Below are 24,829 nucleotides of genomic sequence, written 5' to 3'. Positions count from 1 at the left end.
TCCAATAGTAACGACTAGGGGAGACAGCTGGGACATTTCCCTAAAAAGAACCTGAAATCCTTTCCACAACCATGTAGTGGTTTTTCTGCTTCATGTGAGCAAATGTGACTAATACACAATGACCCTTACTCTTTTTTAAAGAGTACATTATTTATTTAAATAAAAGGTAGTTAACATAAAGTGTAGCATTGGTTTCAGGAGTAGAACCCAGTGATTCATCGCTTACATACAATATCCAGTGTTCCTCCCAACAAGTGCTCTCCTTAATGCCCACCATCCATTTAGCCCATCCCCCTCCCACTTTACTCTTAAGTGAAATATGTCAAAGTCACTGTTTCTTTTCAAAAGAGAGGCCACACACCTGTACCATTAAAAGGAGAATGTGCAACAGAAAAATATCCCCTACCCATATAAACTCTTAGTGGAAATATCCTGCTTTGTAGCTCTTCAATTATATATACAATATTAGGAGAGAAACACTATATTATATAAAAACTGCAAATAAGTTGGGGAGACACTAGTTCCTTTCAAACCAAATAAAGCAAAAGAAGAGAGGATTGGATGCTTCTAATTGTGGGCACACAAGTTCAGTTCTAGGGGACATTGTAAAGGGAATTGTAATCCTACTCTCAGCCCAACCCTCTGTTGCTGGAAGGGTCTCCTAGTTGTTGCTTCGGGGTTTCATTGTCAAATAAGCCACTCCAGCCCTACAGGCCAAGTCTCTTCATAAGGAGGAATTCCAGTTTGGGAAGAGATCTAAAACAGTATGGGCAATATGTGCATACCTCTTGGTATTATATTTAATAGCCAACATTGTAGTGGTGAAGAGTTCAATCAAGACCCAGGCACCCTGGCTCCTAGCCTGGCTTCTTTAGCACTAGTTATGTGATAGTATAAGAAAGTTATGTTGTCTCTCTGTAGCTCAGATTCTTGCCTCATTATATGGAGATAATTAGAGTTGACACTTCATAGGTGTATGGTAGAGACACTCACTACTTATCAATATCCATGTAGACCCCCATATTTCCCATCCCACATGAACTTTTGGGAAACAACTTTGCAAATGGGCTGTGAAGTGAGGAGATGTATGTCAGGTTAGGGCTAAACATTTGAAAAGCAAGTGAGCAACACCCTAGTTCTTTATTCCTCAGGCAACATGGAGTCCTCAAGTTCCAGATAATGCATGTATAAAAAAGTGGAACCTCTTGCCCTGTATCCCAAAGTAAATATATGCAGCAGACTCACTCCCACTCTCCACTAACATCCATGTTGGACATGTAAATGTGAGTTAGAAGTAAAACTTTGTTATGAAAACCCACTAGATTTGAGAGCTAATCTGTTACTGAGGCATAAACTGAGCCTATCCTCACTCCCTCCGCAGGTGTGACCTCACCCTATTGGGGAAAGTCGCATCAATCTTCTCCTGCAGTTTCTGCTGGACATCAGGGTGAGTGGCCAATTCATACACAAGGAAGGAAAGAGATGTGCTTGTGGTGTCACAGGCAGCAAAAATAAAGGTAATAGATTGAGCCATAAGTTCCAGATCAGACAGAGCTAAAAGGAGAGGAAAGACATTTTAGCCAAAACTGGTGAGTGTAAAACATCAGTTTAGATGATGAGAAATCCATTTGAAATGCCAAAATCCCTCAGGGAATAAATGTAAAAGCAACTGGGAATCAAACCGGGAGTGGTTTGTACTCTGATGTCTATCTTACAGAGTTAGAAAGAGGCAAAAGTTGTCTTGATCTGGTAATTCCCAAGGCCTATACTATTCTTGGCCAACTGTTTCTGGTTATGCCACCATCCCCACCAACAAAGTGGGTAATTTCAGGAGATGGCATTTCTGTCTAACGTGCATAGTGTTATCAGTCTGTTCCCAGAGAGTCTAAAATTACTTTACCCCTTAGTAGCACTATCCCTGAGGAATAATTTTACATTCTTCTACCTAACATACAGTTTGATTTTTTTGAGAGAGTTTACAATGATAAGGCTTAATTGTCCTGAAAATAAATGATCTTTCACCTAAACATATCTTCAAGAACTTAAGCCCAATATTGGGCTAAGATAAACTTACTACTCAAAGTGTGGCCCATGGACCAGCAGCACCTATTACATCTGGGAGTTTGTTAGAAATGCAGAATCTCAAACCTCACCCTAGAACTATTAGAAAAATATGTGCTTTACAATATCTGATGATCTGTGTGCACAATCTAGCTTGAGAAGCACAGATTATACCTTCCAGAGGTCTCAGCTAATAGAGGACCTGAGGCACAACTCTTCCAACAGGTGATCTCAGATATGTACAGAAACTACAACACAGACAAAAAGCTAGAAGAGTAGTGTCTGGTGCTAGTCTAATCAACCACATTAAAACAGTAAGAGAAACAATGATCAATAGAAGGACATTGGCCAGCATGAAATATAGACAAACAGAATACAGTGAATGGAATTAGCAATGCTTATTCAAACATGGCCTGAATGTCACCTTCCTTAGCGAATGGTCCCGCTCTGAATACGAGTTGGCCTCCCTTTGGATATCTCCTGGCAGTAAGCATGGTTAGTCTCTAATCTATTTGATCAGAACTGTATTATATTAGGACCTTTAGATATTTAGAGCGCTGAAATTAACATGGCATCTGCCAAAGACATGAAATTCACAACTAAAAATAATACAAAAGGAGGGTAAGAAATGTCTACAGAGTTCTGATTTCCCAGGCATACTTTCTGTGATACTGCTGTGGATAGATTCAACTATTAGATTCTTTCCTCTGATTGCCATGAACTCCATGATAATCGAATTTTATAGTTCTGCTGTACAGTATGTTAGCCACTTGCCAGATGTGCCTATTTATATTTAAACTTTAATTAATTAAATTAAATATAAGATTTGGTTCTTCAGTGACAGAAAGTGGTAGAATGAAACAGATAGATATATAGTGGTGTGATGGAGTAAGCCCATCCTTTAACCATAAAGGTATTATTTCTGTCATAGAAACAAACTACATCCAGGCTCTTTTTTTCTTTCAGACACAGAGACCATAATTACATTACTAGTTATGGATAGAATGAAATGATTACATGTATCAGTCCTGTGTAAATATATTTGATGTTCTTATCTTGGTCCACTGAGAGGAAACAGAGGCAAAGAAACCCTCTGGTTACTAGGAGTGGCAAGGAGCACTCCTAGACCCCAGATTTTGGTTTCTAAATACCATTCTCACTAAAAGGAAACAGGGCTTCTTGGAGAAATGGCTGATTCCAGGGCTTCATTAGGGGAAACAGAGGAGAAACCTGGAATGTCTCATACCAGAATGCAAGAAAATGTTCACAAAATGATATGGGAAAAGGATACAGAATACTCTATGTACTGTAATGGTGGATAGACATTATACGTATTTGAAAACCCATAGACTGTATAACACCAAGAGTGAAATGTAATGTAAACTATGGATTTTGGGCAGTAATACTGTGTCATTTTAGGTATATTTATTGTAACAAATGTACCATATGGTGAGGGATTTTGATAATGGGGGATGCTGACTGTAGGTGGAAGCAGGGAGAATATGAGATCTCTTTGTATTTCACTCAGTTTTGCAGTGAACCCCAAACTTCTATAAAAAATAAAGTCTATATTGAGGAGGGCACCTTTTGGGATGAGCACTGGGTGTTGTATGGAAACCAATTTGTCAATAAATTTCATATATATAAAAAAAAATAAAGTCTATTAAAAGCCTAAATAAAGAAGAAGAAAGAAAAAAAAAGAACACAGAGTAGCCCACTAGAAAGGGCTTCCAGAGGACAAACTGAGAGAATTGAGGATCTCAATAAAAAACAATGTAAGAGACTAAGTTAGTAATATATGAGATCATACTGACATGTGTAAATAAATAAAATAATAATTAAGAATGCAGAGCTCACCCTAATAATGGAACATTAACTCGTAGAAGTTAGAAGATAGAAGAAATGACGGATTTGGAAAGTCACTATGTTGAAGCCATCATACTAATAATGGTTTCAGTCAAGTACCATCCATGGATGATATAAGTAGTAAGTAAAAGTTTGAAGAAAAACACAGTATTTATATAGTCACAAAGGTGGCCAGCACCAGTTACTTCTTATTTACAAAAGGAATAAAAAACTTTACAGTACCCAAGGCTAGTTATCACAACTTTAATCAGGTGTTCCAAGTGCAGGTCACCAACATGGGCACCATGTGCCTCCTGGTGTGATGAAGCCTTGATGTGAATTTCCAGACAGAGGTTCTGATTCAGTGGATCTGGAGTAGGCCAGAGGATTCACATTGGAAACAAGCTCCCTTGTGGCAGACCACTGACAGCTTAGGCATCTATCGATGCCTTTCAAGGTTTGAACAAACCTGAGGCTGTGGGCTTCCGGAGAGTGCTTCTGCTACCACTTGTATCTGAACATGTGTCTTTCTTCCATGTGCAGAAATTCCATCCATTGGAAATCTTTCTGCACATTTCAAAACCACTGCATGTCTTTGAGCTTCCCCATCACTGGCCCTCTGAGGATCTCCTTGCTTACCTTTATGGGTGTCCATTTCTTTGGAATTCCGGAAGTTAATCATGAGCTGAAGCAAATCCACTTGGTGCTGGAAGTAGAAAGAGAAATTTCAATGACAAAATACCACTTGTGAAGTCAGAAATATATCAGGGGTACAGCACATAACTTCTTTTTTGAGAATATAGCTCTTTTACATCCAGAAGTCTGACTAGTGTTGTCTCAGTCATCAGTGAACAAAAACATCCAGCTACAAATGTGGGAGAACAGGATGTTTCACTGACAGGAATTCAGCCATAATGTTAAACTGATTTTTGGTTCTTGCCCACTCTGATCCTCAGGTTCTCTGGCTTTTCAACACAGCTTCCTGGGCAAAAAATTGCCTTCTCGCTCTCGTGTCATGCCTCCTAGCTCAGGAGAAAGTTCCTGACTTTAGTCCTTTTAACTCAGCCTTAATTCTTTTTTTTTTAAATTTATTTTTTTTAAAAAATTATTGTTTAATTTACATTCAAGTTAGCATATGGTGCAACAATGATTTCAGGAGTAGATTCCTTAATGCCCCTTACCCATTTAGACTATCCCACCTCCCACAACCCCTCCAGCAACACTGTTTGTTCGCTATATTTGAGAGTCTCTTATGTTTTGCCCCTTTCCTGTTTTTATATTATTTTTGCTTCTTGTCTCTTATGTTCATCTGTTTTGTATCTTAAATTCCTTATATGAGTGAAGTCATACGATATTTGTCTTTCTTGACAAATTTGATTAATTTTGCTTAGCATAATATTCTCTAGTTGCATCCACACAAATGCAAATAGCAAGATTTCATTCTTTTTGATTGCCAAGCAATACTCCATTGTATATATAGACCACATCTTCTTTATCCATTCATCTGTTGATGGATATTTGGGCTCTTTCCATACTATGGCCATTGTCGATACTGTTGCTGTAAACATTGGCATGCATGTGCCCCTTTGAAACAAACCACCTGTATCTCTTGGATAAATACCTAGTAGTGTAATTACCGCGTCATAGGGTAGTTCTATTTTTAATTGTTCAAGGAACCTCCATACTGTTTTCCAGAGTGGTTGCACCAGTTTGAATTCCCACCAGCAGTGCAAAAGAAATCCTTCTTCTCCATATCCTCACCAACAACTTTTGTTGCCTGAGATGTCAATGTTAGCCATTCTGACAGGTGTGAGGTAGTATCTCATTGTGGTTTTGATTTGTATTTCCCTGATGATAAGTGATGTTGAGCATTTTTTCAAGTGTCAATTGGCCATCTGGATGTCTCCTTTGGAGAAGTGCCTATTCATGTCTTTTGCCCATTTCTTTACTGGGTTATTTGTTTTTTGGGGTGTTGAGTTTGATAAGTTCTTTACAGATTTTGGAACTGACCCTATATCTGATATGTCGTCTGCAAATATCTTCTCCCATTCCGTTGGTTGCCTTTTAGTTTTGCTGATTGTTTCCTTCACCATGAAGAAGCGTTTTATTTTGATGAGGTCCCAATAGTTGATTTTTGCTTTTGTTTCCTTTGCCTCCAGACACGTATTAAGAAGTTGCTGCGGCTGAGGTCAAAGAGGTTTTTGCCTGCTTTCTCCTCTAGGACTTTGATGGTTTCCTGTCTTACGTTTAGGTCTTTCATCCATTTTGAGTTTACCTTTGTGTAAGAAAGTGGTCCGCTTTTGTGTAAGAAAGCAGTACAGGTTCATTCTTCTGCATGTCGCTGTCCATTTTCCTAGCACCATTTGCTGAAGAGATTGTCTTTATTCCATTGGATATTCTTTCCTGCTTTGTCAAAGATGAGTGGGCCATACGTTTGTGGGTCCATTTCTGGGTTCTCTATTCTGTTCCATTGATCTGAGTGTCCGTTTTTGTGCTAGTACCATACTGTTTTGATGATTACAGCTTTGTAATATAGCTTGAAGTCTAGGATTGTGATGCCTCCTGTTTTGGTTTTCTTTTTCAAGATTGCTTTGGCTATTCAGGGTCTTTTCTGGTTCCATACAAATTTTAGGATTGTTTTCTCTAGTTCTGGGAAGAATGGTAGCATTATTTTGATAGGGATTGCATTGACTATGTAGATTGCTTTGGGTAGTATTGACATTTTAACAATATTTGTTCTTCCTATCCAGGGGCATGGAATATTTTTCCATTTTTTTGTGTCTTCTTCAATTTCTTTCATAAGCTTTCTATAGTTTTCAGTGTATAGATTTTTCACCTCTTTGGTTAGATTTATTTCTAGGTATTTTATGGTTTTTGGTGCAACTATAAATGGGATCGATTCCTTGATTTCTCTTTCTGTTGCTTCATTGTTGGTATATAGGAATGCAACTGATTTCTGTGCATTGATTTTATATCCTGCAACTTTGCTGAATTCATGAATAAATTCTAGCAGTTTTTTTTTGTGTGGAATCTTTAGGGTTATCCATATAGAGTATCATGTCATCTGGGAAGAGTGAAAGTTTGACTTCCTCCTGGCCAATTTGGATGCCTTTTATCCTTTTGTGTAGTCTTACTGCTCAGGCTAAGATTTCCAATACTATGTTGAATAACAGTGGTGAGAGTAGACATCCCTGTCTTGTTCCTGACTTTAGAGGGAAAGCTCTCAGTTTTTCCCCATTGAGGATGATATTAGAGGTGGGTCTTTCATATACGGCTTTTATGATCTTGAGGTATGATCCTTCCATCCTTACTTTCTGGGGGTTTTATCAAGAAAGTTGCTATATTTTGTCAAGTGCTTTCTCTGAATCTGTTGAGAGGATCATGTGGTTCTTCTCCTTTCTTTTATTGATATGATTAATCACATTGATTGTTTTGTGGATATTGAGCCAGCCCTGCATCCCAGGTATAAATCCCATTTGGTGGTGCTGAATAAGTCTGTTAATATATTGTTGGATCCACTTGGCTAGTAACTTGTTGAGGATTTTTGCATCCATGTTCATGAGGGAAATTGGTCTGTAGTTCTCCTTTTTAGTGGGGTCTTTGTCTAGTTTTGAAATCATGGTAATGCTGGCTTCATAGAAAGAGTTTGGAAGTTTTCCTTCCACTTATATTTTTTGAATCAGCTTCAAGATAATACATGTCAACTCTTCTTTACATGTTTGGTAGATGGGAATGCAAGCTGGTACAGCCACTCTGGAAAACAGTATGGAGGTTCATCAAAAACTGAAAGTAGAACTACCCTACAACCCAGCAATTGCACTACTAGGCTTTTATCCAAGGGATACAGGTGTGTTGATTCGAAGGAACACATGCACCTCCATGTTTATAGCAGCACTATCAACAATAGCCAAAGTATGGAAAGAGCCCAAATGTCCACCGATGGATGAATGGGTAAAGAAGATGTGGTATATATACACAACGGAGTATTACTCGGCAATCAAAAAGAATGAAATCTTGCCATTTGCAACTACGTGGATGGAAATGGAGGGTATTATGCTAAATGAAATTAGTCAGTTAGAGAAAGACAAATATCATATGACATCACTCATATGAGAACTTTAAGAGACAAAACAGATGAACATAAGGGAAGGGAAAAAATAATATAAAAACAGGGAGGGGGACAAAACAGAAGAGACTCATAAATATGGAGAACAAACTGAGGGTTAATGGAGGGGGGTGTGGGAGGGGGGATAGGCTAAATGGGTAAGGGACACTAAGGAATCTACTCCTGAAATCATTGTTGCACTATATGCTAACCAATTTGGATGTAAATTTAAAAAATAAAAAATAAAACAAGTTAAAAATAAATAAATAAATGTTTGGTAGAATTCCCATAGAAAGCCATTTGGCCCTGGACTCTGTTTTTGGGGAGAGTTTTGATTACCAGTTTGATTTTTTTCCCCCTTTTTTTTTTCCAATATATGACATTTATTGTCAAATTGGTTTCCATACAACACTCAGTGCTCATCCCAAAAGGTGCCCTCCTCAATACCCATCACCCACCCTCCCCTCCCTCCCACCCCACATCAACCCTCAGTTTCTTCTCAGTTTTTAAGAGTCTCCTATGGTTTGGCTCTCTCCCACTCTAAACTCTTTTTTTTTTCCTTCCCCTCCCCCATGGGTTTCTGTTAAGTTTCTCAGGACCCACATAAGAGTGAAAACATATGGTATCTGTCTTTCTCTGTATGGCTTATTTCAGTTAGCATCACACTCTCCAGTTCCATCCACGTTGCTACAAAGGGCCATATTTCATTCTTTCTCATTGCCACGTAGTATTCCATTGTGTATATAAACCACAATTTCTTTTTTTTTTAATTTTTTTTTATTTTATTTTTTTCAATATATGAAATTTATTGTCAAATTGGTTTCCATACAACACCCAGTGCTCATCCCAAAAGGTGCCCTCCTCAATACCCATCACCCACCCTCCCCTCCCTCCCACCCCCCATCAACCCTCAGTTTGTTCTCAGTTTTCAACAGTCTCTTATGCTTTGGCTCTCTCCCACTCTAACCTTTTTTTTTTTCCTTCCCCTCCCCCATGGGTTTCTGTTAAGTTTCTCAAGATCCACATAAGAGTGAAACCATATGGTATCTGTCTTTCTCTGTATGGCTTATTTCACTTAGCATCACACTCTCCAGTTCCATCCACATTGCTACAAAAGGCCATATTTCATTCTTTCTCGTTGCCACATAGTATTCCATTGTGTATATAAACCACAATTTCTTTATCCATTCATCAGTTGATGGACATTTAGGCTCTTTCCACAATTTGGCTATTGTTGAGCGTGCTGCTATAAACATTGGGGTACAAGTGCCCCTATGCATCAGCACTCCTGTATCCCTTGGATAAATTCCTAGCAGTGCTATTGCTGGGTCATAGAGTAGGTCTATTTTTAATTTTCTGAGGAAACTCCACACTGCTTTCCAGAGCGGCTGCACCAATTTGCATTCCCACCAACAGTACAAGAGGGTTCCCGTTTCTCCACATCCTCTCCAGCATCTATAGTCTCCTGATTTGTTCATTTTGGCCACTCTGACTGGCGTGAGGTGATATCTGAGTGTGGTTTTGATTTGTATTTCCCTGATAAGGAGCGACGTTGAACATCTTTTCATGTGCCTGTTGGCCATCCGGATGTCTTCTTTAGAGAAGTGTCTATTCATGTTTTCTGCCCATTTCTTCAGTGGGTTATTTGTTTTTTGGGTGTGGAGTTTGGTGAGCTCTTTATAGATTTTGGATACTAGCCCTTTGTCCGATATGTCACTTGCAAATATCTTTTTCCATTGCGTTGGTTGCCTTTTAGTTTTGTTGGTTGTTTCCTTTGCTGTGCAGAAGCTTTTTATCTTCATAAGGTCCCAGTAATTCACTTTTGCTTTTAATTCCCTTGCCTTTGGGGATGCGTCGGGTAAGAGATTGCTATGGCTGAGGTCAGAGAGGTCTTTTCCTGCTTTCTCCTCTAGGGTTTTGATGGTTTCCTGTCTCACATTCAGGTCCTTTATCCATTTTGAGTTTATTTTTGTGAATGGTGTGAGAAAGTGGTCTAGTTTCAACCTTCTGCATGTTGCTGTCCAGTTCTCGCAGCACCATTTGTTAAAGAGACTTTTTTCCATTGGATGTTCTTTCCTGCTTTGTCAAAGATGAGTTCGTTATACATTTGTGGGTCTAGTTCTGGGGTTTCTATTCTATTCCATTGGTCTATGTGTCTGTTTTTGTGCCAATACCATGCTGTTTTGATGATTACAGCTTTTTAATAGAGGCTAAAGTCTGGGATTGTGATGCCTCCTGCTTTGGTCTTCTTCAAAATTACTTTGGCTATTCGGGGCTTTTTGCGGTTCCATATGAATTTTAGGATTGCTTGTTCTGGCTTCGAGAAGAATGCTGGTGCAATTTTGATTGGGATTGCATTGAATGTGTAGATAGCTTTGGGTAGTATTGACATTTTGACAATATTTATTCTTCCAACCCATGAGCAGGGAATGTTTTTCCATTTCTTTATATCTTTAATTTCCTTCATAAGCTTTCTATAGTTTTCAGCATACAGATCTTTTACATCTTTGGTTATTTATCCTTAGGTATTTTATGTTTCTTGGTGCAATTGTGAATGGGATCAGTTTCTTTATTTGTCTTTCTGTTGCTTCATTATTAGTGTATAAGAATGCAACTGATTTCTGTACATTGATTTTGTATCCTGCAACTTTGCTGAATTCATGTATCAGTTCTAGCAGACTTTTGGTGGAGTCTATCGGATTTTCCATGTATAGTATCATGTCATCTGCAAAAAGTGAAAGCTTGACTTCATCTTTGCCAATTTTGGTGCCTTTGATTTCCTTTTGTTGTCTGATTGCTGATGCTAGAACTTCCAACACTATGTTAAACAACAGCGGTGAGAGTGGACATCCCTGTCGTGTTCCTGATCTCAGGGGAAAAGCTCTCAGTTTTTCCCCATTGAGGATGATGTTAGCTGTGGGCTTTTCGTAAATGGCTTTTATGATCTTTAAGTATGTTCCTTCTATCCTGACTTTCTCAAGGGTTTTTATTAAGAAAGGGTGCTGAATTTTGTCAAATGCCTTTTCTGCATTGATTGACAGGATCATATGGTTCTTATCTTTTCTTTTATTAATGTGATGTATCACGTTGATTGATTTGTGAATGTTGAACCAGCCCTGCATCCCAGAAATGAATCCCACTTGATCATGGTGAATAATTCTTTTTATATGCTGTTGAATTCGATTTGCTAGTATCTTATTGAGAATTTTTGCATCCATATTCATCAGGGATATTGGCCTGTAGTTCTCTTTTTTGACTGGGTCTCTGTCTGGTTTAGGAATCAAAGTAATACTGGCTTCATAGAATGAGTCTGGAAGTTTTCCTTCCCTTTCTATTTCTTGGAATAGCTTGAGAAGGATAGGTATTATCTCTGCTTTAAAGGTCTGGTAGAACTCCCCTGGGAAGCCATCTGGTCCTGGACTCTTATTTGTTGGGAGATTTTTGATAACCGATTCAATTTCTTCGCTGGTTATGGGTCTGTTCAAGCTTTCTATTTCCTCCTGATTGAGTTTTGGAAGGGTGTGGGTGCTTAGGAATTTGTCCATTTCTTCCAGGTTGTCCAGTTTGTTGGCATACAATTTTTCATAGTATTCCCTGATAATTGCTTGTATTTCTTTGAGATTGGTTGTAATAATTCCATTCTCATTCATGATTTTATCTATTTGGGTCATCTCCCTTTTCTTTTTGAGAAGCCTGGCTAGAGGTTTATCAATTTTGTTTATTTTTTTCTTTTCTTTTTTTTTTTTCAACGTTAATTTTTTAGGGACAGAGAGAGACAGAGCATGAACGAGGGAGGGGCAGAGAGAGAGGGAGACACAGAATCGGAAACAGGCTCCAGGCTCTGAGCCATCAGCCCAGAGCCCAACGCGGGGCTCGAACTCACAGACCGTGAGATCGTGACCTGGCTGAAGTCGGACGCTTAACCGACTGCGCCACCCAGGCACCCCGTGTTTATTTTTTTCAAAAAACCAACTCTTGGTTTCGTTGATCTGCTCTACCATTTTTTTAGATTCTATATTGTTTATTTCTGCTCTGATCTTTATTATTTCTCTTCTTCTGCTGCGTTTAGGCTGTATTTGCTGTTCTGCTTCTATTTCCTTTAGGTGTGCTGTTAGATTTTGTATTGGGGATTTTTCTTGTTTCTTGAGATAGGCCTGGATTGCAATGTATTTTCCTCTCAGGACTGCCTTCGCTGCATCCCAAAGAGTTTGTATTGTTGTATTTTCATTTTCGTTTGTTTCCATATATTTTTTAATTTCTTCTCTAATTGCCTGGTTGACCCACTCATTCTTTAGTAGGGTGTTCTTTAACCTCCATGCTTTTGGAGGTTTTCCAGACTTTTTCCTGTGGTTGATTTCAAGCTTCATAGCATTGTGGTCTGAAAGTATGCATGGTATGATTTCAATTCTTGTATACTTATGAAGGGCTGTTTTGTGACCCAGTATATGATCTATCTTGGAGAATGTTCCATGTGCACTCGAGAAGAAAGTATATTCTGTTGCTTTGGGATGCAGAGTTCTAAATATATCTGTCAAGTCCATCTGATCCAATGTATCATTCAGGGCCCTTGTTTCTTTATTGACCGTGTGTCTAGATGATCTATCCATTTCTGTAAGTGCAGTGTTAAAGTCCCCTGCAATTACCACATTCTTATCAATAAGGTTGCTTATGTTTATGAGTAATTGTTTTATATATTTGAGGGCTCCTGTATACGGCACGTATACATTTATAATTGTTAGCTCTTCCTGATGGATAGACCCTGTAATTATTATATAATGTCCTTCTTCGCCTCTTGTTACAGCCTTTAATTTAAAGTCTAGTTTGTCTGATATAAGTATGGCTACTCCAGCTTTCTTTTGGCTTCCAGTAGCATGATAAATAGTTCTCCATCCCCTTACTCTCAATCTAAAGGTGTCCTCAGGTCTAAAATGAGTCTCTTGTAGACAGCAAATAGATGGGTCTTGTTTTTTTTTATCCATTCTGATACCCTATGTCTTTTGGTTGGCACATTTAGTCCATTTACATTCAGCGTTATTATAGAAAGATATGGGTTTAGAGTCATTGTGATGTCTGTATGTTTTATGCCTGTAGTGATGTCTCTGGTACTTTGCCTCACAGGATTCCCCTTAGGATCTCTTGTAGGGCTGGTTTAGTGGTGACGAATTCCTTCAGTTTTTGTTTGTTTGGGAAGACCTTTATCTCTCCTTCTATTCTAAATGACAGATTTGCTGGATAAAGGATTCTTGGCTGCATATTTTTTTCTGTTCATCACATTGAAGATCTCCTGCCCTTCCTTTCTGGCCTGCCAAGTTTCAGAAGAGAGATCAGTCACGAGTCTTATAGGTCTCCCTTTATATGTGAGGGCACGTTTATCCCTCGCTGCTTTCACAATTTTCTCTTTATCCTTGTATTTTGCCAGTTTCACTATGATATGTTGTGCAGAAGATCGATTCAAGTTACGTCTGAAGGGAGTTCTCTGTGCCTCTTGGATTTCAATGCCTTTTTCCTTCCCCAGTTCAGGGAAGTTCTGAGCTATTACTTCTTTAAGTACACCTTCAGTCCCTTTCCCTCTCTCTTCCTCCTCTGGGATACCAATTTTGCGTATATTATTTCTCTTTAGTGCATCACTTAGTTCTCTAATTTTCTCCTCATACTCTTGGGTTTTTTTTAATCTCTCTTTTCCTCAGCTTCCTCTTTTTCCATAATTTTATCTTGTAGTTCACCTATTCTCTCTCTGCCTCTTCAATCCGAGCCGTGGTCATTTCCATTTTATTTTGCAGCTCGTTTATAGAGTTTTTTAGCTCCTTCTGACTATTCCTTAGTCCCTTGATCTCTGTAGCAATAGATTTTCTGCTGTCCTCTATACTGTTTTCAAGCCCAGTGATTAATTTTATGACTATTATTCTAAATTCACTTTCTGTTATATTGTTTAAATCCTTTTTGATCAGTTCGTTAGCTGTTGTTATTTCCTGGAGATTCTTTTGAGGGGAATTCTTCCGTTTGGTCATTTTGGATAGTCCCTGGAGTGGTGAGGACCTGCAGGGCACTTCCCCTGTGCTGTCTTGAATAACTGGAGTTGGTGGGCTGGGCCACAGTCAGACCTGATGTCTGCCCCTGCCACTGCTGGGGCCACAGTCAGACTGGTGTGTACCTTCTCTTCCCCTCTCCTAGGGGCGGGATTCACTGTGGGGTGGCGTGGCCCATCTGGGCTACTTGCACACTGCCAGGCTTGTGGTGCTGGGGATCTGGCGTATTAGCTGGGATGGATAGGCAAGGTGCATGGGGGTGGGAGGGGCAGGCTTAGCTCCCTTCTCCTTTGGTGATCCGCTTCAGGAGGGGCCCTGTGGCAGCGGGAGGGAGTCAGACCCGCCGCCGGAGGGGTGGCTCCACAGAAGCACAGCATTGGGTGTTTGCGCGGTGCAAGCAAGTTTCCTGGCAGGAACCGGTTCCCTTTGGGATTTTGGCTGGGGGATGGGCGAGGGAGATGGCACTGGCGAGCGCCTTTGTTCCCCTCCAAACTGAGCTCTGTTGTCCCGGGGCTCAGCAACTCTCCCTCCCGTTGTCCTCCAGCCTTCCCGCTCTCCGAGCAGAGCTATTAACTTATAACCTCCCAGATGTTAAGTCCCGCTTGCTGTCTGAACACACTCTATCCGGCCCCTCTGCTTTTGCGAGGCAGACTAGGGGGCTCTGCTTGGCTGGCAGGCCGCCCCTCCGCCCCGGCTCCCTCCAGCCATTCCGTGTAGTGCGCACGGCTTCACCGCCCTTCCTACCCTCTTCCGTGGGCCTCTCATCTGTGCTTGGCTCCGGAGACTCCATTCTGCTAGTCTTCTGGTGGGTTTCTGGGTTATTTAGGCTGGTGTAGGTGGAATCTAAGTGATCAGCAGGACGTGGTGAGCCCAGCGTCCTCCTACGCCTCCATCTTCCCTCTCACTAGTTTGATTTATTTACTGGTTATGGGTCTGTTCAAATTTTCTATTTCCTCCTGTTTTAGTTTTGGTAGTTTATATGTTTCTAGGAATTTTTCCATTTCTTCCAGGTTGACCATTTTATTGGTGTATAATTGTTCATAATATTATTGTTTGTATTTCTGCTGTGCTGGTTGTGATCTCTCATCTTTCATTCTTGATTTTATTTATTTGGGTCCTTTTCTTTTTCTTTTTGATCAAACTGGTAGCAGTTTATCAATTTTGTTAATTCTTTCAAAGAACAAGCTTCTGGTTTCATTTATCTGTTCTATGAGGTTTTTGTTTTTTTTGTTTTTTGTCTTGTTCTGTTTTGTTTTTTGTTTTGGTTTCGATAGCACTGATTTCTGCTCTAATCTTTATTATTTCCATTCTTCTGCTGGTTTGGGGTTTTATTTGCTGTTCTTTTTCCAGCTGTTTAAGGTGTAAGGTCAGGTTGTGTATCTGAGACCTTTTTTCCTTCTTTAGGAAGGCCTGGATTGCTATATACTTTCCTCTTATCTTTGCTATACTTTCCTATATACCTTTGCTGAATCCCAGAGGTTTTGCGCAGCAGTGTTATCATTTTCATTGGCTTTCATGTACTTTTTAATTTCCTTTTTAACTTCTTGGGTAGCCCATTCATTCTTTAGCAGGATGTTCTTTAGTCTCCAAGTATTTGTTATTTTTCCACATTTTTTTCTGGTGGTTGATTTCGAGTTTCATAGCGTTGTGGTCTGAAAATACGCATGGTAAAATCTCCATCATTTTGTACTTGTTGAAGGCTGCTTTGTGTCCCATCATGTGACCTATTGTGGAGAACGTTCCATGTGCACTGGAGAATAGTGTGTATTCTGCTGCTTTAGGATGAAATGTTCTGAATATATCTGTTAAGTCCATCCGGTCTAGTGTGTCATTCAAAGCCACTGTTTCCTTGTTGATTTTCTGTTTTGATGATCTGTCCATTGCTGTAAGTTGAGTGTTGAAGTCCCCTACTATTATAGTATTATTATCAATGAGTTTCTTTATGTTTGTGATTAATTGAGTTACATATTTGGGCGTTTTCACATTTGGAGCATAAATGTTTACACTTGTTAGATCTTCTTGGTGGATAGACCCCTAAATTATGATGTAATGCCTTTCTTCATCTCTTGTTACAATCTTTATTTTAAAGTCTAGATTGTCTGATGTAAGTATGGCTACTCAGGCTTTCTTTTGGTGAGTGTTAGCATGATAGATGTATCTCCATCCCTATACTTTCAATCTGAAGGTGTCTTTAGGTTGAAAATGCGTATCTTGTTGACAGCATATAGATGACTCTTGTTTTGTTATCCATTCTGTTACCCTATGTCTTTTGATTGGAGCCTTTAATACATTGACATTTGGAGTGACTACTGAGAGATATGAATTTATTGTCATTATGTTGGCTATGAAGTTGGAGATTCTGGGTGGTGTTCTCTGGTCCTTTCTAGCCTTTTTCACTTTTGGTCTCTGTGTTTTGTTTTGTCTCCCCACCCCCACCCCCGAGAGTCCCCCTTAAAATGTCTTGCAGGGCTGGGTTAGTGGTCACAAACTCCTTTTAAGTTTTGTTTGTTTGAGAAACTTTTTACTTCTCCTTCTATTTTGAATGACAGCCTTGCTGGATAGAGAATTCTTGGCTGCATATTTTTCCAATTTAGTGTATTCATATGGTGCCACATATGAATATATGCTGCCACTCCTTTCTGGCCTGCCAAGTTTCTGTGGATAGTTCTGCTGTGAACCTAATCTGTCTTCCCTTGTAGGTTAAGGACTTTTTTTTTTCTCTTGCTGCTTTCATATTCCTCTCTTGCCTGAGTATTTTGTGAATTTGACTATGATATGCCTTGTTGATGGTCAGTTGTTGAATCTAAGGGGAGTCCTCTGTGCTTCCTGGATTTTGATGTCTGTGTCTTTCCCCAGGTTATGAAAGTTTTCCATAAGGATTTGCTCACATAAACCTTCTACCCCTTTTTCTCTCTCTTCATCTTATGGGACCCCTATGATTCTGATGTTATTCCTCTTTAATGAGTCACTGGTTTCTTTAATTTTTAAATCGTGCTCTTTTGCTTTAGTTTCCCTCTTTTTTTCTGCCTCATTGTTCTCCATAAGTTTGTCCTCTATATCGCTGATTCGCTGCTCTGCTTCATCCATCTTTGCCGCCGTGGCAGCCATTCAAGATTGCAGCTCCGTTACAACATTTTTTATTTCATCCTGACTAGCTTTTACTTCTTTTATCTCTGCAGAAGAGATTCTAATCTATTTTCCACCCCAGCTTGTATACTTTTTTTTTAATAGAAGAGTCCTTTATTAAAAATTTTTTTAACGTTTATTCATTTTTGAGAGACAGAGAGAGATAGAGCATGAGTATGGGAGAGTCAGAGAGAGAGGGAGACAGAATCTGAAGCAGGCTCCAGCCTCAGAGCTGTTAGTGCAGAGTCTGACATGGGGTTGAGCCCATGAACTGTGAGATTATGACCTGAACCGAAGTCAGACACTTAACTGACTGAGCCACCCAGGTGCCCCAACCCCAGCTAGTATTCTTATTAATGTGATTCTAAATTCTGGTTCAGATATCTTGCTTGGATCTTTGTTGATTAAGTCCCTGCTATTTCTTCCTGTTCTTTCTTTTGGTGTGAAATCTTTCATTTTGCCATTTTGAAGGAAGAAAAGGAATTAATAAGGTAAAAGAATTAAAATTAAAAAATTAAAAACAACACAAAAAATCAAATAAAGGATGCTAGATTCTAGGTGTGTTTTGGTCTGGTTGCTGAAAGGAGCTTGATAGATTAGGTTAAAAAAGGAAAGATAAGAAAAGAAAAAAAAGGAAAATGTTTGAAAATTTGAAAAAATGAATACAATGAAATAGAGTAAAATGAAATGATGGAAGTAAAATAGAATATGAAAATTTTCCAAAAAGTTAAAAAATATAGTAGAAAAAATTTAAAAAACACTTTTAATAAAAATGAACAAAAATAAAAATTTTCTCTTTCTGTACTCAAGAATAAGAAAATAAAAGAAAAATAAAAAATTGAATAGATGGGCCAGTGAATGGACTGAAATACAATTGAAATTACATAGTTTTCCCCTTAAAGTCAAACTATGAAGCACTTTATAATCTGTAAACTAAACAGGAAGAGAGATTTGTAGTGTTCCTGAAGAGCGAGGTTGGCCCAGTTGGGTAGGGTTTAGTGTAATGGCTCCATTCTCCACTAGATGGTGATGCTTAGCTTACTGGGGTGGATTGTTATGGTGCATGTAGGAGTGTATGTGCCTGCATGGTAGGGGTAAAAATGGCGTCACCCAGTTACCCAGTCTCTAGTATCAGAACTCTGTGCTTTCCCAACCAGCAATTGCATACCACTCCTTTGTCTCTGGCTTCAGTCCACTCCCTGCTTTTACACTAGCCACGACCAAGCCATCAGTTTGCCAAGTAGCACTTCCCTCCTGAGTTTTATCTCAGATGCGACTGTGTTTTCCAACCCCTCACTTCTGAGGGACTGCGGCTTTGATCTGTTCTGACCCTCTGGGGAAAGGTCTCACTAAGCAATGGCCAGATGTCGGTTTGCCCCCAGTAACATTCGTGAGACTGTACTGCTGCTGCTGCTGCCTAGAGACAGTGGCTGGGTTTCAGCCCGCCCTAGAAAAAGTTCACGCAATCATGTAACAGCCGATTTTCAGGGAATATGGTAAATTACAACATACATCTGGAACCAGGCTTTCCCCTTAACTTCCTTGTTCCAGCACCAATGAATGTGATTGTTCTCCAGGGTCTGCAGGGACCTTTGCCTGTGGGGTGGCCCAACAGCTTCCCAGAAGGGGAACCACCTCTTCCCGTGTGGCACGAGGACCACTTGGACCTTGCTCTCTCCTCCTTGGATTCACCCTTCTCACCAGAACACTGCCAGGTATCGATCTGTGGAGTTTCAGATTCTGTGCTCCCCCTGTTTATAGAGTTTTAATGGAATTTAAACCTCTCCTTTTTCTTTCTCCCTTTTATGTTCAGTCCCTTGCATACTCTTTCTTTTCTCTCCAGCTGCTTTCGTTGTGTGGGGGAAATGCTTTCCCATACTCTCCCCCCATCTTCATCCTCTCTCCACCAGCAAAACAGCTCCCTGCCCTCCACAGCTTCTCTTTCCCCTGTTCACCTCTCTGCACTGTGTACCTGCTGAGTTCTGTGTTTCAGGCTGTGAAGATTTTTGTGTTAATCCTCTAGGTGTTCAAGATGGTTTAGTGTTGATCTAGCTGCATTTCAGAGATGAGAGACTTAAAAAAAACTTTCCATGCTGTTCCACCATCTTGGCCCCTCCAGCCTTATTATGTAATATTTAAATTACAGAGGTTTTCTACAAGAAAGTCAGAAAAGAGAAAATTGATGTTATGCCAGTAATAAAAAGAACTTTCCAAAAAATGCAAAACAACAACAACAACAACAACAACAAAAAGCTGGGCCTGATTTTCACTGGCCAAGTGAACTGCTCACTATGTGGGGCGGTGGGAGGTTGCTCTGGAATGATTTGTGCATCACATTCAAATCTCATGAGTCTCAATGTCAAGTGTGCAAAAAGGAAAGAAAGGTTAAGTTCTGTTCCTAAGTGTCAGGTTCCCATTATTCTTAGTGAGGCCAAACTTGATATTGACACTCCAGGTAACCAGGTGGTATCTAAGTTTTGGTAGCCCAATGGTTGGTGTGGGAGTGGTGAGAAAAGTGACAGGTCTTGGACATCCTGGCTTTGGAGGAGGTGGTCACCTCTCCCATTGTCATTAGATGTTGGGTGGGCTCTACATCAGATTTATTCAGTTCCTGAGTCAAGCCTAAATAGAAAACAGTCAAAATCCTTGCCTTATGAACCTGACACTCCAACAGGGAGAGAGACACTAAACCAGTAACCAAACAAATATTGAGCTATAAATCAAGACACCTACTATAAAGTAATGGTATTTGATATATCTGGTAACTTTGCTGAGCCAGATATCTGGCCTTTGGCAAGCCCTTTAGAAATTTTCACTCCATATGAACTCTTAAAATAGTTTAACTCGAGGCTCAGAGAGGACAAGAGTTATAGAGTAACATCAATTATGCAATGTGTTTTCTTTTAGCAAGAGGAGGAGACTTGACTTCAAGTTTTAGGTGAAACATAATTAAAAGGTTGGCAGTTTGGTGGATGTGGACTGTTTATTCTTTTCCTTCTTATCAATTATGTGCAAATGTTTGAGAAGCCACTGAGGTCATAAATGTTAAAGACTTCAATTCCTGGGTTCTAATTTGAGCCTGCAGTATCTGTCCAGCTGTGTAAACACAGGTCGGGGAGCAAGACCACCACAACTTTTCCACACTCCTGTACCATCTAAAGATCCACCAGGATGAGAACTTTCTTGTCTTCCTCCTAGTTCACAGAATTTGTCTCTAAACAGTTACCTAAGCAGAGTGCCTTGTAGATCAATAAAAGTTAAACCTCCAAAAAACAAAAACAAACGAGTAAGGAGAGTTCATTCCCTCCTTACCAACACAGTGTTTTTATAAAATTCAGTTGGGACTTCTGGGCAGAACCGGGACAAGAGCAAAGAGTGAGGCATTCCACATGAGATCAAAATTGCCAACAGTCTCAGTAATCATACAAATTACACACTTTATTGGAAAATAATATTTTTAAAGAAATCAATACTAATGTAAAGAAATCAATAAGGAATGTACGTCAAAATTTTATTTTTTTAACGTTTATTCATTTGAAAGACAGACCATGACTGGGGGAGGGGCAGAGAGAGAGGGAGACACAGAATCTGAAGCAGACTCCAGGCTCTGAGCTGTCAGCACAGAGCCCGATGTGGGGCTCGAACTCATGAACCATGAGATCATGACCTGAGCCGAAGTTGGACGCTTAACTGATTGAGCCACTCTGCACCCCACAAAATTTTAAATAAAGACATGTTCTCTAGGTTAGCTTTATGTAAGTAATTCACTCTAAAAAATGGGAGGGGAAAAATAAGGAAACTAGAAAATAAACCCAAGAGTTCCATCATCTAATCAATAGGGGTTTCCAAACAATTGAAAAAATGAAAGAAATGGTTCAGGAAAATTTCTCAGAAATGAAGAGCAACAGTCTTCAAAATGAAAGGCCAATACAATGCACTGTGAAGTACACCATCCTTGGACACATGTGGCAAGTTGCATTTAAATATAAATTTATTAAAAATCAATAAAATCAGAAATGCAGATCCTCAGCCACACTCCCCACATTTCAAGAGCACCATACCCTTATGTGGCTGGAGGCAACTATATTGGACAACATAGATACAGAACATTTGCATCATTACAGAAAGGTTTCTTGGACAGCTCTGCCTAGAATAATGGATGAAAGAAGATCTATGATCAAGATTCTCACTTTTCCCCACCAACAGGACACATTTGGACCTGATCCAGAGCGGTACCTAGGTAATGTTTGTGGATCTAAACAAAGGCCAGGACAAGAACCTTCCTGCTGACCTTCTAGGCATATTTGAAGTTCAGATGAACCTCTGGATAGCAGGTGTTGGGAAATCCCCAAATGACAAAACAATGAGAGGTACTGGTGGAGTCCATGTGCTGTTTCCAATATGTGTTTCTGAAACAGCCACAAGATATTTTACTGAAGGTCTACTGTGTGCTCAGCAGTGTGTAGGCCCTGAGAATACAGCAGTGGGGCCAACGTTATCCTCAAAGCCATCCCTGCCCTTTGTGGGCCTGTGGGCTCCATCTCATCAGTGGGACTAATGAGCTTGTCTGGAAGCAGCACAGCATAGTGAATGAGGCCACAGGTCGGAGGTCTCCACATTCTCTACTCTCTCACCTTGAGGAAGTCATTAACCTCCCTGTTCCTCAGTTTCCTCTTAGAGCTACTAGAAGGATTAATGATAAATCTGTAATATTAAAGCCTTGGACACCAACAGTGACACTCTTTCCAGCTCTCTGATTCTTCCGTTTCATCTTTGTTAATCAATCAGCTGTGTTATGGTTCCAAATGCAGACATGAGAGACAGTGCTTTTTAAAATGTATAGATGCTCCAAGAAAATGTGACTTTTCAACTTTTCACAGATGACATCATCATTCCCATGAGACCCTTCCTGGGATGAGAATGGGGAGGGAAATTTTCTTGTTACCATAAAACAACTTCTTGGTCTTACTTGGGTAATGTGCTTTTCTGACGTCAGTCTTTTTCATCATACCCTTCATAACCCGTTGCTCCTCCCAGAATGAGCTCAGAATGTTTGGCAGTGTGACTTCTGAACTGGAAAAGTGGGCCTCAGACCCCCCTCTCTGCCGTGGGCCTTACGGGTGACACCTGCTCCCTGCCCTGGTTCTACAGAGGGTCCTTGATGGTCTGTGGTAGTGTCCATGCTTTTATCAGGACTGGGAGTTGCCCCTGATGACCTGGGTCCTTCTCACTGGCACCCAAGATCCAGTTCCACCCTCCACCCAGTGTTGATGAGTGCAGGTCCCCTAGCCCTCCTGTGACAGGTATGTGCAGGTCCATGGAGTCTCTCCATAGATCCTGGTACAGGCTGAATTGTGTCCCCTCCAAATCTTCATGCTGATGTCCTAACTGCCAGCAATTCAAAACATGACCACAGTTGGAGATGTTGCTTTTAAGAAGGAAAAGAATGTTAGATGAAGTCACTAGCATGGGCCCTAATCCAACATGACTGGTGCCCTTCTAAGAAGAGGAGATCAGGACACAGACATGCACAGAGGGAAGACTATGTGAATACACAAGAAGAAGTTGACTATCTACAAGCCATGGAGGGAGGCCTCTGAGGGAACCAACCTTGCTGACTCCTTGATTTTGGACTTCTGGCCTCCAGAATTGTGAGAGAATAAATTATTGTTGTTGAAGCTTCTTAGTCTGTGGTACTTTGTTATGGATCCCAGCAAATTAATATTGATCTGTTCTTCTCTCATGGGCTGGAGCAGGGGATGTGGGGCACACTGGTTGTATAGTAATTATGTTTCTGTCTCTCCATCCAATTCAATTAGGAGATCCTCTTGGATAGAAGCCATAACCTTATCATTTCTATATTCTAGGGTGCTAAGAGAGCTATAGTTGGTGTGGTGATTTGAAGCAGTACAAGAATGATGAAATAATCTCCTTTTTGAAAATGCGTCTTCAAATTTCAGTAAGATGGTGCAAAGGTCAAATTGCTCTGTAAATAGACCAATTAATTAATCATTAATACCAGTTCTTGTGGCATAACAAAAAGGGTCATGAGGCTTAATGATGCAAGCCCTTTGAGAGTCACTGGAAAAGGGAGGGCCAAGCTTTAGCCAATGTGGCTGCAGCCATGACAACATTGACACCTGGAGGAGCTGGCTTTAAGCTAGTGCTTCCTTATTGCTCTTAAGATAAGTCAATTTGCCATAATTGCAACACATTAGACCCAGCACATTTCATCACTCTCATTTCTCTGTCAGAGACAGAGACATAGTTCCATAAAAATAGAGAGAACACTAGTGTGGGCTTATGGGAAAGCCACCACAGCACCGATGTGCCCGCAGAATCGGGGCAGTGGGGGGAGGGGCAAAGAAAGGACAATGCAGGAGATGGGCAGGTGTCGTGGCACAACATAAGTCCTGATATAAATTAATGAAGTGTGTTTACAGGAAAACCCTCTTCTTCATATCATAGGGTTAGGGGTAGAGGAAGAACTGAAACTCAGTATCTTTAGGAATCTAGTGACTGAGTCATTCAGCAAGCTGGCTCTTCAGCAAATAGATTTGTGCTAAACTGGGCGATTTCCATTGCTTCTCCAGCTGACAAGAGCCTGCACACCAAGTATGAATCTCAGTGACCTTGGCCAGCACTGTAGGTGGCTCGCCTCATGTCTGGTATCATGTCAGAGCATCATCTGCATTAACATCTTTGATCATTACAAAAACCCCACGGTAGATGCATCACTGCATCACAGGTGGGGAAACTGAGTCTCCCCAGCATTGAATAACTAGATCCTCCAAACTTTAGGTGGCAGAGATGGCTAATGAATCCAGGAGAGTCTGCACCTCAATCAGCACAGCCTACTGCCAGCAGTAATCTTCAGCCTCCCAGAGAACAACTGCTGGGACCCTGACTCTTTATATATGTATAGACACACTACATATGTATTCACACAGGCACATACACACACACACATACCTGTATACATACCTGTACACACACACATACACATATGGACACAGACATACTTCCACCACCACCACCACCACCACCACCACCACCACCTGCTCCCTGCCCAGCAAACCCAGCTGACAGTCATGCTCCTGGACAGTCTGCAGAGTTTCCTGCTGCAACCATCCAAGATGTTCCAGCTCCTCGATCTCTGTATTAGTTTTGCTCTGTAACAAATTACCCTAAAACACAGTGGCATAAAATGATGATCTCATTATCTTGGAATCTGTGGGTGAGGAATTCAAAAGTGATTTAGCTCAGTGTTTCTGACCTGAGTCTCTCATGAGGCTACAGCCAAGCTGTTGGCTGGGGCTGCCATCATCTACACATTGGACTGAGCTGGATATCCTACATCAAAGGTAGCTCACTTGTCAGGCTGGCTGGTCAGCGCTGATTGTGGCAGGTCTCAGGTCCATGCCACATGGCCACTTAACAATCCTCACAACATAGCAGCTGGCGTTCCCTAGAGAGAGGGGCAAGGTGGAAGCATCTTCATCTCTTATGACTCAGCTCCAGAAGCCACACACCCTCAGCCCCACAATATCCTCCTGGTTTCATAGGCCAGCCCTGTTCATGGGGCAGAGACTACACACCAGTAGGAGGGAGACACTGGGGAACTCTTCAAAGCTGGCTACCCCCCACAGCTACAATATTGCCCTAC

The 24,829-nt window shown here is 40.5% G+C and overlaps 1 protein-coding gene across 1 annotated transcript in view; it reads right to left on the bottom strand.

Annotated features, from left to right (window-relative positions):
• LOC124519355 (cytochrome P450 3A19-like) overlaps nt 1-24,487 on the bottom strand; it is a 30,102-nt gene extending 5,615 nt beyond the window's left edge. Inside the window, 4 exon segments of the mRNA XM_047089541.1 lie at nt 1,394-1,554; nt 4,546-4,612; nt 24,186-24,350; nt 24,461-24,487. Of these exon segments, the coding sequence (XP_046945497.1) occupies nt 1,394-1,554; nt 4,546-4,612; nt 24,186-24,350; nt 24,461-24,487 (420 nt within the window).
• Between the last annotated feature and the right edge of the window lie 342 nt (nt 24,488-24,829).

This window comes from Lynx rufus, unplaced genomic scaffold, assembly GCF_022079265.1.
Source record: "Lynx rufus isolate CCGP_SWC_20201006 ecotype Redwood Valley unplaced genomic scaffold, mLynRuf1.p SCAF_27, whole genome shotgun sequence".
Classification (NCBI taxonomy): domain Eukaryota; kingdom Metazoa; phylum Chordata; class Mammalia; order Carnivora; family Felidae; genus Lynx; species Lynx rufus.
This window is presented reverse-complemented; position numbering and strand designations above follow the sequence as displayed.